The sequence below is a fragment of the Equus asinus genome, chromosome 17, assembly GCF_041296235.1.
Source record: "Equus asinus isolate D_3611 breed Donkey chromosome 17, EquAss-T2T_v2, whole genome shotgun sequence".
Lineage (NCBI taxonomy): Eukaryota > Metazoa > Chordata > Mammalia > Perissodactyla > Equidae > Equus > Equus asinus.
The window spans coordinates 45,035,326-45,051,055 of record NC_091806.1 but is presented as its reverse complement, the minus strand read 5'-3'; the positions used below and the strand labels follow the sequence as shown (position 1 = coordinate 45,051,055).

General features: G+C 62.6%; 3 protein-coding genes across 3 annotated transcripts; all 3 read left to right on the top strand.

Moving 5' to 3' along the window:
* Nucleotides 1–83: 83 nt before the first annotated feature.
* GPR152 (G protein-coupled receptor 152) lies at nt 84–4,567 on the top strand. The gene is made up of 2 exons (XM_014844704.3): nt 84–220; nt 1,571–4,567. The coding sequence occupies exons 1-2, from the start codon at nt 95–97 to the stop codon at nt 3,119–3,121; spliced, it is 1,677 nt and encodes a 558-aa protein (XP_014700190.3). The 5' UTR covers nt 84–94; the 3' UTR covers nt 3,122–4,567.
* Nucleotides 4,568–7,572: 3,005 nt separating this feature from the next.
* Nucleotides 7,573–13,025, top strand: CORO1B (coronin 1B). Its single transcript, XM_044762139.2, has 11 exons — nt 7,573–7,722; nt 8,519–8,721; nt 9,107–9,229; nt 9,335–9,464; nt 9,631–9,812; nt 9,902–10,021; nt 10,686–10,790; nt 10,876–11,021; nt 11,283–11,340; nt 12,145–12,423; nt 12,582–13,025. Exons 2-11 carry the CDS (start codon nt 8,521–8,523, stop codon nt 12,705–12,707), a joined length of 1,470 nt encoding a protein of 489 aa, XP_044618074.1. The 5' UTR covers nt 7,573–7,722; nt 8,519–8,520; the 3' UTR covers nt 12,708–13,025.
* A 38-nt stretch (nt 13,026–13,063) lies between these two features.
* PTPRCAP (protein tyrosine phosphatase receptor type C associated protein) lies at nt 13,064–15,649 on the top strand. The gene is made up of 2 exons (XM_014844710.3): nt 13,064–13,509; nt 14,782–15,649. Exons 1-2 carry the CDS (start codon nt 13,507–13,509, stop codon nt 15,421–15,423), a joined length of 645 nt encoding a protein of 214 aa, XP_014700196.1. The 5' UTR covers nt 13,064–13,506; the 3' UTR covers nt 15,424–15,649.
* The last annotated feature ends 81 nt before the right edge of the window (nt 15,650–15,730 follow it).

Sequence of the window (15,730 nt, the reverse complement as noted above, 5' to 3'; positions counted from 1 at the left end):
GGAACTGGCCGGTCAGTTGGTCCTACTGGGCCAGGGTTAGGGTTTCCCGGCGAGCAGCCCCATGAATGATTGATGCCCTTTGAGCTTGGGTTTCATGCCGGCCGCCTTAGCGCCGCCGGGCACCATGCAGCGGGCCCTGGTGTGGGGCCATGCGGACGACTGGACCACTGGGCACACAGGCACGCCCAGCTCCTCCCCGCCAGCAGCCTGCGCCTCACAGGTAAGCCAGGCCTCACCGGTGGGGGTCGGGGGAGCCCAGGGCTCTGATGCAGTAGCAGCTGAAGCTTGCAGAGTGGGGTCTGCCTGAGGAAGGGCCCTGGGGGTGGAGAGGCCATGGGGCTAAAGGCCACAGGCAGGATCCAGTCTTTCTGGGGCTTCTGCTTCTTCCCCGACTCTGTGCCGCCACCAGGGCCTTGTCCATCCTCAGAGGGAGACTCCCTAGAGGCTAGCGAGCGAAGGGGGTGGGGGCAGCAGGCCTTGGGTGCCGGCCACCCTCCTCCTCATCAAGCTGTTGCGCCCCCCCTCCTGTTTAATTGCTCCAGGAAACAAACGGGGGCCACCTTCTGCCTGAGCTGTGAGAAGAGGGAGAGGGTCCCAGGTGGGGCAGAGGATGATAAAGAGGCTCAAGCTGCTCCCAGGACAGCCCTCCTGGCTGCGGGCTGCCCCGCCTGAGCCTCAGGCCTCCCAGAGCTCACGAGTTGCTCTCGCTGGGAGGAGGGGCCTCCTCTGCCGCAGACTCCCTTCCGATCTCGGATTCCTCCGGGCCAGTGGGACCCTGAGCCCTCCCCGCGTGGACCCTTAAACACTCGAACCCCAGGATACCAGACAAAAAGGAGCCTGTGGTGATCTGACCAAATGGTTTTCAAACTGTGCTCCCTGGAGCTCTGGGAGCGCCCTCCCCTCCTTTAATCTGAGCACCCCCTTTGAGTTCATATAGGAATTCCACTGTAGTATTTCATTTAAAGAAAATATTCACCAGCTTAAAAAATATGTTTGAAAGCCTCTGGTCGGGGCCAGCCCAGTGGCGCTGCAAAGTCAGCACGTTCTGCTTCTCAGCAGCCCGGGGTTCGCCAGTTCGGATCCCGGGTGCGGACATGGTGCCACTTGGCAAAAGCCATGCTGTGGTAGGCGTCCCACATATAAAGCAGAGGAAGATGGGCATGGATGTTAGCTCAGGGCCAGTCTTCCTCAGCAAAAAGAGGAGGATTGGCAGTCGTTAGCTCAGGGCTAATCTTCCTCAAAAAAAAAAAGAAAGAAAGCCTCTGGTCTAGTCCACCAGACACACACAGGGATTCCGTGGGGCAGAATGGTTAGGTCTGCGTTGGGGTCCTGGGGCCGCCCATCCTACCTCTGACCTTGGGCAAGTACCCTCGTCCTCTGAACCTTCCGCTCCTCAGCTGTAAAAGGGGTTGTATGAGGCCTAGGTGGGGTCGTCTATTTAAAGTCCCTAGCATAGAATATCTACCCAAAAAGTGATGACAATGGCCCAGAAAGGGACCACGACTCGCCTGGAGATGCACAAGACCCTCTCTCTCACGCTCAATCATTCATGCCTTCATTGCTTCACCAGGCGCCCTCTCTGTGTCCAGAGGTACACTGGGGACCTCAGATGGACGCTGCTATAGAAGCCAACCTGGGTGCTGCTGGCCTCAGGCCCCGCACGGAGCTGGACGACGAGGACTACTACCCCCAGGGCGGCTGGGACACAGTCTTCCTGGTGGCCCTGCTGCTCCTGGGGCTGCCAGCCAATGGGCTCATGGCGTGGCTGGCCGGCTCACAGGCCCGGCAAGGAGCAGGCACACGCCTCGCTCTGCTCCTGCTCAGCCTGGCCCTCTCTGACTTTTTGTTCCTGGCAGCAGCAGCCTTCCAGATCCTGGAGATCCAGCACGGAGGGCACTGGCCACTGGGGACAGCTGCCTGCCGCTTCTACTACTTTCTATGGGGTGTGTCCCACTCCTCTGGCCTCTTCCTGCTGGCAACCCTCAGCCTGGACCGCTGCCTGCTGGCGCTGTGTCCACGCTGGTACCCTGCGCATCGCCCGGCCCGCCTGCCCCTCTGGGTCTGCGCCGGGGTCTGGGTGCTGGCCACACTCTTTAGTGTGCCCTGGCTGGTCTTCCCCGAGGCCGCCGTCTGGTGGTACGACCTGGTCATCTGCCTGGACTTCTGGGATAGTGAGGAGCTGCCGCTGCGGATGTTCGAGATCCTGGGGGGCTTCCTGCCTTTCTTCCTGCTGCTCGTCTGCCACGTGCTCACCCAGGCCGCTGCCTGCAGGACCTGCTGCCACCATCAGCCTATGCCCACAGCCTGCCGTGGCTTTGCCCGTGTGGCCAAGACCATATTGTCAGCCTATGTGGTCCTGCGGCTGCCCTACCAGCTGGCGCAGCTGCTGTACCTGGCCTTCCTGTGGGACATCTACCCCGGCTACCTGCTCTGGGAGGCCCTGGTCTACTCCGACTACTTAATCCTGCTCAACAGCTGCCTCAGTCCCTTCCTCTGCCTCCTGGCCAGTGCCGACCTCCGGGCCCTGCTGCACTCAATGCTCTCCTCCTTCGCAGCAGCTCTCTGCGAGGAACGGCCAGGCAGCTTCATGCCAGCCGAGCCACAGGCCCAAGTGGACCCTGGGGGTCAGACTCTGCCAGGGCCAACAGCTGAGGCCCAGCCACAGATGAACCCTACAGCCCAGCCACAGGTGAATCCCATGGCCCAGCCACAGGCGAATCCCATGGCCCAGCCACAGCAGAATCCCACAGCCCAGCCACAGGAGAATCCCACAGCCCAGCCACAGGAGAATCCCACGGCCCAGCCACAGGTGAACCCTATGGCCCAGCCACAGTTGGATTCTGTGGTCCAGCCACAGGCAGATCCCACAGCCCAACCGCAGTCAGAGTCTGTGGTCCAGTCTCAGCTGGACTCCATGGCTCAGCCACAGGCAAGCCCTGAGGCCCGCACCCCCGGAACTGCTGCCAGCTCAGTTTCCAGCCCCTGTGATGAAGCCTCCTCTGTCCCATCCACAGATGCCCCACCAGAGGCCCCTGAGGACCTGACCACGCCCGCTGCCTCCACAGGAGAAAGTCCTGGTAGTGACCCCCAAGAGGATGACCCCAGTGCAGGCCCCACGTGAGCGTCTAGGAGAGCCCGGGCCCACCAGGGCAGAGGAAGAGCCAGAGGGAGACGGAGGAAGCAGCAGTCAGGGAGGAGGGGGGCCGTGGAGGAAATCGCTGTGGAAAACCCCACCAAGGCCCCGAGGCCTGGCAGGAGGACTCAGGGGAAGTGAAAATGAAGCGGCCAAAAGTCCCAGATGGTTTGTTGTGAGCGTCGCGTCCCTGCCCAGGTCCGACCAAGCTCTTCCATGCTTGCCCCCACCACAGTGGCTCAACAGCCCCCTGAGTTGTCACAGCTGATGGTGTCCTGCTGGGCCCTGCCCCCAACACCCCCAGACCCCACCAACGATTTCCTCCTTTGCCTCCATCCTGCAGGAGAAGACAGCAGGGGGGATGTCTCCAGGCTTGATCTGATCTCCCTTTGATCCTTCCGTCTCTCCCCTCCCCCGCCCCATCCTCTAACCTGGGCACGAGGAGGAGGAGAAAGGAGGAAGACCCGGCAGAGAAGGGAGGCATTCAGGAGCCGGCAGGATCCGGCAGGAGCCCCGGGGCCCTAGGAGCCCACAAGCTGGCCAGGCATGGCCAAGTCCTCTCCACCAGCTGCCCGCCTCCAGCAGGCTGCGAGGCCGGGCAGGACTTCTCCCAGCAAGCTGTGGGAGCACAGGCGAGAGCTACGAAGCCTGGATTCAAACCCGGCTCCAGGGGACTCTGGACAAGCGGCTTCACCCTCTGAGCTCCTGTTCCATCTGCCATCGTGAGGATTCAAGGAGAAAGTGTGTGAGGTGCCCAGCAAGAGCCTGGCACACAGTCGGGGCTCAGGGAACAGATGCTCTTCCCTCACTGGCACCCAGGGATGCCCCTCGAGGGGCTGGGGATGGATAGGAGGAGGCACCTATCGCAGCATCTGGGAGCCTGTGAGCTTCGGGGCAGATCAGAGGTGCCCATGACCAGTTCCGGCCTGTAGACATCCAGGTGGCCCAAGATCATGGGGCCACCTCTGTGCCTTGGGCAGCTTCAGGGGACTCTAGGTTCTGCTCCATTTAAGGGTTCAACTAGTGTTCACCTGCCCCCCACTGCCCACCATGTTGGGGCCCAGATAGAGTGTCCTGGTCCGGCCTCCGTCTGAGCTCCTTCTATGCACTCAGCCCAGGGGCAGGGATGGGAATGTGTCCAAGCAGAGAGCTCTGGAGACCAGTGGCACCAGAAAAGGCACAGGCCCCCCGGAGGTCACCCAGCGTCTCTTCCCTCTCAAGCTGCAGACGCTGCAAGAAATACTAGGAAGTGCTGAAGGTCTATTTTCCAATCCCCACCCCACTTCCCTTTTATACCCATCACTCTCTTGGGACACCCATCCCACCCAGCTTTCTCTCAGCCCCCAGCGTTCCCAAATCATGAAGCTTTTCCCCTCGTCACCCCCTCCCCCATCCTTTCCCATTAGCTCAGCCTATGACCTTTAGCAGCTGAGAGACGCCCTTACCAGGAGGTGTAAATGGCGATGACATTTTCTGCGTCAGCCTTCCCTGGAGTGCTTGCATTTTAAAAGGGCAGCAGGCTGTGCAGGCAGATCTGGGTTCTGGTTTCTCACTCTCTCTTCACCTCGGTTTTCTCCTCTGTAAAATGGGGTGATAACATCCCCCTGCAAGGTTGGCTGCTGTTCTCATTAACTGAGCCCGGGGACGGAGCCCTGCTGGGGGAGGGTGGTGAGACCAGCATGTCCAGGTGATGGAATTGTGGGCACTGAGGCCAGTTGGAGAGAGAAATCTGGACAGGCACAAATTTGTTGAGTTCATTCATTCAGCAAATATTTATCGAGCACGTGCTGGCACCTTTCCAGCCAGCCTTCCATTTTGGAGACACACGGGTGGGGTTAAGGGCATGGCCTCCGGTGCCCCTAAGGGTTCCTCTGAATCCTGGCTCCACCCCTCACCAGCTGTGTGACCCTCAACAAGGCTCTTGGCCTCTTTGGGCCTCAGTTTCCTCATCTGTAAAATGGGAATCATAAAATGGCTCCCATTTCCTAGGAGCGTTAATCCCTGTGAAGTGCTTCGATCCTTGCCTGGCACAGAGCAAGTGCTTAATAATTGATAGCCATTAGTTTGATTATACCAGTGGGCACCCAGGCCTCAGGCAGGCCTGGGACCAGCACTGACCCACGGGCCACAGCCCCCCGTGACAGCATCCTGTCCACCAGGCATTCTTCCCTCCGCCACACTGCCTCCTGCTCCACAGAAACGCTTTCACACTCCCTGTTGGAGAGCACATTCCCTGAGGGCAGGGTCTGGACTGATGCCCCCTTGGGGCGCTCAGGACTGTCCCTCTCCCTTCTCCCAGGTAGGGGTCCCAAAGCTTCGTCAACAGGGCAAGCAGATCCTGGACTGAGACCTTGCCTTCAACTCTGGTCTACACTCCCAACCCCGCCTCTTGGAAAATGGGCCAGCCCCACCTCCAAGGTGCCTGAGGGGAGTCCCACCCATATTAGGTAATCTCTATCCAGGAGAAAGAGCGGCACCAGGAAGGGTTTTTGTGGGATCAGGAGGAGTCCTCCTGGTGGCCCGTAGAGGAGGGTTTCCTGTTGGAGGAAACATGCACACCCAAGGCCAGAGGGGATGAGGGAAGGGCTCATCCCCGCACTCCACAGCCCCTCCACCTCACCCCCAACCCCCCCCCCCATGAGGCTGGGCTCCTGTTGCCCTCTGGGGGACCGACCCTTCTCCAGGTGAGAGACACCCCTCCCTCTCCCTCGCAGGGACCCGCCGTGGATTCTGAGAGTTGTGAATATGAACATTTTTCAAGTCTCCATTCAGGGCTGCTGTTCATTCATTCATTCATCCAATATCCATGAGCTGAACACACGCCGTGTGCGAGGTCTCCTTCCAGGTGCCATGGACACAGCGCGAACGAGAGCAAGTGCTGCCCTCAACTTGCTGACAGCCTAGTGGGCCAGGCCAACCAGGAGCAAATAACTATATCACATAACATCAGGTCGTGACTAAGAACCATACAGAGGGACCAGGGAAGGCCAGAGAGTGACGGGCGACTGGGGTTGCCAGGGAAGGCCCTCGGAGGAGGTGACATCTGAGCAGAGACCTGGGGGGATTGGGGGAATGGAGCCTTTTCAAGACCTGGGGGAAGAGTTTCCAGATGGAGGGAACAGGATGTGCCAAGGCCCTGGGGTGGGAAGGAAGGCGGTGGTATGTTTCAGTGACAGGAGGGTCAGTGTCATTGGGCCACACGCAGGGAGAGGACGGTGGTAGTTCACGAGGGGTGGGGGGTGCACAGTGACTGTGGACATTATTTCAGATGTTGAGAGGAGGAGCAAGGGGACGGCTTAGGGTAGGGGATCTGGTTTGAGCTCCGGACAGATCCCCGCTGTTTTCAGGGGACACACGGGAGAGGCAGGCTTCATGGCTGCATTCCCTCTGCCCAGCACCCCCATTCCTGTCCTAGGCTGGAAAGATCAGCCTGCCCCAGGGTTACGGAGCAGTGGGAAAAGCAAGGACTTTGCAGCCAAACAGATGGGGATTGAACCCTTTCGGGGTGACCTGGGGCAGGCACCTCTCCTCTCTGAGCTGTTCCCTCAGCACGGTGTGGCAAGGGGAATGAGACCGCTACAAGCCCCAGCTAATGGGGACACACAGTGGGACCTCGTGCAGTCTGAGACAAGGATCCTTTTGACTTCTGCTTTCCCCCCCTTCCCCCACCACTCCTCTCTTTCTGCCAAAGGGACCCTACCCATCACTCCCAGGTCCCCCAGGGCAGCAGATGCTCAAGAAAGGGATGAGGGAGGTGACCAGTGCCCCAGGAACACCAGCCCCTGGTGGAGGGGACAGATTGTGCCTGTGGGACCTAGAGGGACACCGAAGCCTCCAGGGTGGGACAGGGATGGGGCGGATGTGGGGAGGCCAGTCTGGGTTCCTGCCACAGGAGCGGGCTAGAAGGAGGGAGAGGTCTGTGGTCCGACCTCCGGGCCTCCGTGGGAGATAGGCGAGAAAAGAAAGGAAGGTGTCAGGGATCTGGGGGGCACGGCCCCATTTCTGTTTCTAATAAGAGCGAGGCCCGGGAGGACCCAGGGGTGTTCGTGGGGAGGAATGGAATGGTTGGGGCTTTCCACCCGCCTCTTAAAACACCCGTTTTATTTACACTGTTAACCCACAGCACGTACTTTTGTAAGTCAAAAAGAGGCACGTGCATATCTCAGCTGTCTGAGTAGATATATTTTGGAGTCAGGAGTGGACTGGGGGATCCTCGAGGTATGCATGGGGCGGGGAAGTGGGGGGGCGGGGCTCCCCCCAATCCCGGGGACTCCTGAGGACGCCTCCTTGAGGGGCAGCATGGGGAAGGGGCCGGGTTTGAGGCCGGGGTGCAGCCCTTGCAGCCCCCTCCCCACCCCGTCCCTGCCCCTTTGCCCTGGAGGCCCCGCGCTCCCGGCCTCCAGGCTCCGCCCGCAGCCTCCCGCCCCTCCCCTCCGCGCGTGACCTCGGCCCCGCCCCCGCGAGCCCCCGCCCCGCCCCCCGCCCCTCGCCCCCGGCTCCTCTGTCACTTCCTGATTCCCGCTTCCTGCTTCCCAGAGGCCGGGATCCGGAGCCGCCCGAGGCCGGTGCCACAGCCCCTGGCGCCCCCGGTGAGCACTGGGGGCCGGGGCTGGGGGCGCGGGCGGCGGGCGGCGGGCGGGGCGGGGCTGCAGGGGCGGAGCCGCGGGGGGCTGTGGTTGGGGGGCCTGGGTCCGAGGAGCCCTTCCCGTCCGCGGCGCCCCACCCTCAGTCCCAGCTCCCCTTGGCCGCCCAGCCTGTCCCCTCCTGGCCCGGGGTCCCTGGAAATCGGGCTCCTAGTTCACCCTGGACTCGGCTCCGAGGATGCTCTGCGTCTGGGAGTGCTGTCCCGACCCCCGCCCCCTCCTGCCAGGCCTCCTGGGCCAGCCTGGGGCTCCCTGCAGCTCCCCGCACATTCCTGCAGGCGCTGCACATTCCCTGGGACTCAGAACTGGGGCCTAGCACGGCCTGCTCCTCTGGCCGTCCTCCCCATCACCCAGCCTCCGAACCCCCGGCAGGAAGGAGCCTGCTCCGCACTGACCGGGACCCCCAGAGGAGCTAAGCTTGCTCCAACATTGGCACCTCCTACCTCCCCCACACACATACCAGAGCCAGGGAGAGGCCTTGGGTAGTGTCCTGCAAAGCCCCTCAGGACTGAGCAGCGTGGGCTGCGGGGTCAGCACGTTGCCCCCCTCAGATCAGCGCACGGGGGGAGGCAGCCAGGGTTTGCACCTCTCACCCCTTTCTGTAACAGGGGATACTGAGAGCCAGGCGGGCTCTAACGACCAGGCCCGCACTTGCATCCTCCCCACCTCCCTTTGTGCAGCCCTGGGAGGGTTGGGGGCTTCCATGATGGGCAGGGCTGACCCAGGCTTCTGCGCCCTGCAGACATGTCCTTCCGCAAAGTGGTTCGCCAGAGCAAATTCCGGCATGTGTTCGGGCAGCCGGTCAAGAATGATCAGTGCTATGAGGACATTCGCGTGTCGCGTGTCACCTGGGACAGCACCTTCTGCGCAGTCAACCCTAAGTTCCTGGCGGTGATTGTGGAGGCCAGCGGTGGGGGCGCCTTCCTGGTGCTCCCCCTAAGCAAGGTGGGCCCCCTCAGGGCTGAGGGAAGGTCTGCAGGCAGCTGGGCCACACCTGCCAGGCGTCTGTGTATTTCACGTCCCATATCTTGCCCGGCCCCACACTGCTGGGCAGGTGTCATAATCCAGATTTACTGCCCGAGAGGCGTGAACACAGACGGGGAAAGTCTTTTATTGCCACAGAGTCAGGGTCAAAGGCAACAGATGTTTCCTGCTCACCTGATGATGCCTGTGAGGAAGAGGTGGGTCAGCAAGAGGCAGTGAGAGTCACATCTGGGCCATCTGTGGGCCAGGCACCCTTTTCCCTGCATGGAGGGGAAGCCTCAAGCTCTGCGAGGGGTGGACCCTCAGGGTCTTGGGTCCCCCTTGACTACTCCTCTCATGCCCCCAGACGGGCCGCATTGACAAGGCCTACCCGACAGTGTGTGGACACACGGGACCTGTCCTTGACATTGATTGGTGTCCCCACAATGATGAAGTCATTGCCAGCGGCTCGGAGGACTGCACGGTCATGGTGAGGCATATGGCTGTGGTTGGGTCTGGGTGGCAGTTGTCACTCGAGGTTGCCTGCAGCAGGGCCAAGCAGGGGCCTCAGCCCGCATCCCTACCCCTTCCGCAGGTGTGGCAGATCCCGGAGAACGGGCTGGCTGCCCCACTGACAGAGCCGGTGGTGGTGCTGGAGGGCCACACCAAGCGAGTGGGCATCATCACCTGGCACCCGACGGCCCGCAACGTGCTACTCAGCGCAGGTCTGCACTGGTCCCTTGCTCCCCACCCCTGGCCATGCACAGCTCTGGAACGTCCCACACCCTCTCCCGCGCCATCTGACAGATGGGAAAGCTGAGGCCCATAGGGTCTGGTCCCAGGAGGGTGGTCAGAGCTGGCCTGGTGGGCTGACGGCCCCCTGCCCGGCAGGCTGCGACAACGTGGTGCTCATCTGGAACGTGGGCACGGCGGAGGAGCTGTACCGCCTGGACAGCCTGCACCCCGACCTCATCTACAACGTCAGCTGGAACCACAATGGCAGCCTCTTCTGCTCCGCCTGCAAGGATAAGAGTGTGCGCATCATCGACCCCCGCCGGGGCACCCTGGTGGCGGTACGTGGCCCTGGAGGGTAAGGATGGCAGTGGACAGGCCGAGGGGCTCTATTGGGTCACTGTACTGACCACTCTGTCCCCTGCCACAGGAGCGGGAGAAGGCTCATGAAGGGGCCCGGCCCATGCGGGCAATCTTCCTGGCAGATGGCAAGGTGTTCACCACAGGCTTCAGCCGCATGAGCGAGCGGCAGCTGGCACTCTGGGACCCGGTGAGTAGCCATGGCCGGCCTGAGGGGACAGGCTTGAGACTTGGGCTCCACCCTGGATGAAGAGGGCAGGAGTCACCCTGGAGAGGCCTGTGGTTCCCAGGCCCCAGAACGCGCCAGCCTCTCCTCTCCCTGCCCCTGCTCTCTGGCCTCCCTCACTGCCTCCAGTTACCTCTGTGTCTGCCATTCTTCTTGCCAACTGAAAGGCCGTTCTCTCCTTTGCTTGCCTGTTCCCACCAGCTGCAGAATCCCCCTCCTCCAGGAAGCCTGCCAGCGCTTCCCCTGGAGTGCTCTGTCGCACAGCCCTATGCTTCTGTATAGTGACCTCCAGGGGCCCCTCTGAGGCAGGCTGGTGCTGCCTGGCACCCGGGTTCCCACATGGTGGGGACTTCCTCAGCACTTGCTCGGTGGCCTGGGAGTTGGCTAAAGACCTGGAGGAGGCTGGGAAAGTGGAGCCCTGGGAGTTAAGGGGAGCCAGGAGGGCCCGGTGGGGCACACTGTGTGGGCAAAGGCTTACAGGTGGGAGGGAGCCCACCCGGCGTGGTCGGGGCAGCAGCGGCTGGCATGTGTGGCTGGTTGGGGCCCAGTGCTGATGGGGGGAGTTGGGACAGTGATGGGAGAGAGGAGGTTCTGGCCCGGCCTGACTGTCCCCAACCCCGTGTGCCAGGAGAACTTCAAGGAGCCCATGGCCTTGCAGGAGCTGGACTCGAGCAACGGAGCCCTGCTGCCCTTCTACGACCCCGACACCAGCGTGGTCTATGTCTGCGGCAAGGTGAGGCTGGGCATGGTGTGGGGGCAGGGAAGAGGGATGCCCGAGTGCTGACCCCTGCCCACTCCTGCCCACTCCTGCCCTGCAGGGCGACTCCAGCATCCGGTACTTTGAGATCACAGACGAGCCTCCCTACATCCACTTCCTGAACACATTCACCAGCAAAGAGCCCCAGAGGGGCATGGGCAGCATGCCCAAGAGGGGCTTGGAGGTCAGCAAGTGTGAGATCGCCCGGTAAGAGGGACCCCCGAGGCAGCCGGCTATAGGGGGATGGGTCAGCCTGGGGGGCGCAGGGGCCAGGCTGTGGGCATCCAGGGTGACATGTCAGATCATAAGAGGCTGCTCAGGAGCAGGAACCAGCCCACAGGGGGCCCAGGGTCAGGGGTCAGTCTGTGGGAGGAGCTGAGGTGAGGCCCGGAAGTGGAGAGTGGAGGGTGACCGGAGAGATGGTGGCAGGAGGTTCCACCCATGGCTCCCTCCCTCTCCTTCTCCCAGGTTCTACAAACTGCATGAACGCAAGTGTGAGCCTATTGTCATGACTGTGCCAAGAAAGGTGAGGCTGGCTGGATCCCCTGCCCACCCACTGCTCCCTTCTTGGGCAGACAGCCCATGCAGGGGGGAACGGGGTGAGACCTGTGAATGGGCCGTAGCCAAATAAGGGTGTGGTCAGTGGGCTGGACAGGTGCCAGCTTGCCCTTGTACCCACACAGGGGTTGGGCTGTGCCAGGCAGGGGACAAGCAGGAATGAGATGCAGTGTGAGCTGCCCTGAACCAGCCACAGGAGACAGACACCGGGCAGCCACGGAGCTCTCCCCATAGGAGGCCGGACCTACAGCATGACTAGGGTGGGGCCCTCCAATGGCAGGTAGAGACTAGGAGAAGGGCGCAGAGGTGGGAATGGAGTCTGGCTGCAGTGGAGGCTCCCATGAGGAGGGATCAGGCCTCAGATGCCCAGCCAAGAGCCTTGGATGCACATTTTTCGCCAGCCAGTACTTACTGAGTGCACATTCAGCGTGTTAGGCACGACCGGGGGAGCAGAGCTGTGAACGAGGCTGACAGGGCCTGCCCCAAGAGCTCACGGTCCATGGGGCACAGATGTAGCTCCCAGAATCCCACGAAGCTATAGGAAGGTTGGGGAAGGCTTCAGACGGAGCTCTTGGCAATATCCAGAAAGGAAGTGAAAGGACAGATTTGAGCTTTCAAAAGGTCACTTGGGGTTAGGCTATTGGAAGACGGGTTGACAGGGTGGAAGCCTGGAGGCCAGCAGAGTGATGAGGAGGTGGCGACCCAGGGTCCAGACGAAAGGACCCTAACAGTGGGTCCCCAGCTGATCCAGACCTCCCCCACCCCTTCCCAGTCGGACCTCTTCCAGGATGACCTGTACCCCGACACAGCCGGGCCCGAGGCGGCCCTGGAGGCGGAGGAGTGGGTGAGCGGGCGGGACGCCGACCCCATCCTCATTTCCCTGCGGGAGGCCTACGTGCCCAGCAAACAGCGGGACCTGAAGGTCAGCCGGCGCAACGTGTTATCCGACAGCCGGCCCGCCGTGGCCCCTGGCTCCGCCCACCCAGGGGCCTCCACATTTGCTGCCTCTACCACTGCCACCACCCCCAGTGGCAGCCTCACTGGAGCCAGGGTATGTACCCCGCGGTCAGGGGTGGAGTTGGGAAGCGCCAGCTGTTTCCCCGGTCTGCTGTGTGTGCCTAAATCATTCCCTGTCCCTCTCTGGGCCTGGTAGTAGATTTAGGGAGCATTGCAACTCTGTGACCCGTGACCCCTATGATGTCCCTGCAGGAGGCTGGGAAGCTGGAGGAGGTGATGCAGGAGCTGCGGGCCCTGAGAGCGCTGGTCAAGGAGCAGGGGGAGCGCATTAGCCGCCTGGAGGAACAGCTGGGGCGCATGGAGAATGGGGATGCGTAGGACCACAGGCCCAGTGGAGGCCGCTGCCCTCACCTCCACCTCCTCTCACTCAGCCTCTGTTGGCAGGTCACACCACAGGCTGGCTGCCCCCTACCGAGGGCCTCTGGGGCCAGTCCACACCCTGACCCATCCTGTGGGCCCAGGCTGGAGCCACTGCCTGGCTTTTGTCACTGTTACTGTGGAAGATTTTTGTACCATGGCAAGCTTATACTCTGAGGGACCATCTCCCCCACCCCGCCTGGCCCTCACTCCCTCCCTGGAGGAAGCTGGAGGGATGGGCTCTCTATTTTCATTTCAAATAAAATTCTCTTTCTAAAACCGGGTTTGCCCTTTTGCTGCAAGGGTGGGGCTGGGGAAGGAAGTCTGGAAAGCTGGGGAGAGAGGAGGCCCACAGGGATCACAGAAGAAAGGTCTGGGGGCCATGCGTATCCCCCACAGCCATCACTTCCCTGAATTCTGCCAGGTAGAGAAACTGAGGCAGAAGACCTGTGGACACCTCCAGGGTGTGTCCTGCTTTGAGCTGGGTGCCCAGTCCTTCCTCTTGGAGGCCTGGTCAGAGGCCCCACAGCCCCAGCCTCGCCCAGTGAGACCTGTGAGCATCTGGTGTGCATCAGGGTGGGTGTGAGAGGCCCAAGGCCCCCACCAGGGTCCTGTGGCAGAAGGGCTGGGGGGGTGCTGCGGGCAGGAAGCGGAAGCGTCGAGTAACCCCTGGCTGCAGTTGAGAGCGCGAGAGCTCACTTCTCACTCAGCTCAGCCAGAGCTGGAGGTGGGCGCCCAGCTCTGAGAGGCCGGCGGACAAATGGTGAGCACTGTGGCCCACTGGGTCCGTGGGGTCGGGGCAACAGGAGGTCAGGGCCGGAACGTCTGGGCCCCGGGAGCTAAGGAAGTATCCCCCGGCGGAGGCCCAGCGGCAGAAGCAACCCGTCAGGAGCCAGGGCGAGACCCAGGACGGCCATGGGGCAGAAGCTGGGCCTCTCTCTCACCCCTCCCCAGAGCTGGGCCGCCCTGGGAGTCAGGGTGTGGCCCCCAGGGCCCCACTCCAGGCCCAGCCCCCCTTGCTGACCGGGGATAGACCCTCTCACCGGCTCCTCTGGTGAGCTGCGACTTCGGCACAGCCCCTCCTGCATCCCTGGAGCCTGGGCAGACAGAGCCCCGGGCAGGGGAGGCTTGCTTGCACCTCGGCACCCCTCCCCCTTCCCCCTCCCCCCTCCCCCCACCTCCCCCCACCTGCCTCGTTCCGACCGCAGGCTTCCTCTGGCAGCTGCACCCGCCTCCCCCAGCCCCCAGCAGGCCCCCAGGGACGGGGAGTTGAACGGAAACGCCGCAGCTGGGGCAGTCCCGCGGCTGGGAAGGCGGAAGAGGGGTCTCTGGGACCCTCATCCTGGGACCTGGCAAAGCAGAGGGTGAAGAGTTGCCTGGGAGCCGGTCCCGCCATCCCGGGCCTCAGGAAGAGCAGCTCCCCCCCTCCCTTCCATCCCACCCCATCCCAGTCCAGGCAGCAGGCTTGACACAGTCAACCAGGATGTGCTGAGCACCTTCTGTGAGCCAGGAAGCTTGAGACGCTAGAGCCCAAAAGATCCCTGTCCTCCTGCGGCTTATTCTGGCGGGGAGCTGAGACAGTAAACCTAATGGGCAAGCAGAGTTGTGGACTGTGCTAGGAGTTGGGGAGGAGAGGAAAGTACAGCAGGTGCGGGGCACGGAGAGGGCTGGGCTGGGCTGCGGGTGTGAATGTCAGGGGAGAAATCCAGGTCAGGTTAGGTGAGCAGGCCAGCCATGTGGCTCTGGGGATGGAGCATCTGGCAGAGGGAACCACCAGGTCCAGGCCCCTGGCAGGAGAGGCTTACCTGGTGCAGTGGGAGGGAGGGAGGGAGGGAGGGAGGCGAGGGGCAGGGAGGTCAGAGCATCGGCGGCCGGGCCTCACAGGGCCAGGGCCTCACTGACCGAGTAAGGACTTGGGCCTTTCTGCTTGACTGTCCCCATGTTGCTCGAGAGGCAACCGAGGACCCAGTCACCCAGTCTGCCCACCACGGCCTGCCCCCAGCCCCGGTGATGAGCCCTGCCTGTCTCCCCACAGGACATGTCCTGTGCCCTAGGGCTCGGGACACTGCTGGCCCTGCCGGGGGTCCTGGGCTCGGGTAACAGTGCCCAGGAGGGCGCTGGCTCCAACTCTGTCACCATCGTCCTACTGCTGCTCCTGCTCCTGCTGCTGGCCACTGGCCTGGCACTGGCCTGGCGCCGCCTCAGCCGCGATTCTGGAGGCTACTACCACCCCGCCCGCCTGGGCGCCGCGCTGTGGGGCCGCACCCGACGCCTGTTCTGGGCCAGCCCACCAGGCCGCTGGCTCCAGGCCCGGATTGAGCTGGGGTCTCCAGATGAGGACCCCGAGCGGCAGGAGGATGAACAGGATGTGGAAGATGACTACTACGACATGGAAGGTGGCCGGGAGGAGGTTGAATCCCGGGAAGAGGGGCAGCCATGTGGAGAGGAGCCCAGCCCACAGCAGGGCCCAGGGCCGGTGGAAGAAGCACACGATGGTGATGCCAGTGATGTTGATGATGCCGAAGGGGCCCTGGCCCTCAGCTGCCAGGGGCCGGCGGGCTCAGGGGGCAGTGCTGAGGCTCTGCTGAGTGACCTGCACGCCTTTGCTGGCAGTGCGGCCTGGGACGACAGCGCCAGGCCAGCGGGGGGCCAGGAGCTGCATGTCACTGCACTGTAGGGGCCAGCCCTGGGGTCGCATCCCTGTCACTGTGCATCTGCTTCCCAAGCTGCCGTGGCTGGACACAGCCTGCCCTGGAGCCCCACATGGAAAGCCTCAGACTGTCACTCCCTCGACTAGTTCAGTCCCCCAGTCTGTGCATCCCCACCCCCTCCAGAAGGCCACCATCCCGTGCCCACCCAGGGCACTGGGCAGCCATCTGAAATAAAACCCCTACAGCCCTGCGGTTCTGTGGTTCTTTAGTGACCCCACCCCATCCCCAAGCAGGGGCTCCTCCTGACACGACCCCACCCACTCCCACCTCCAG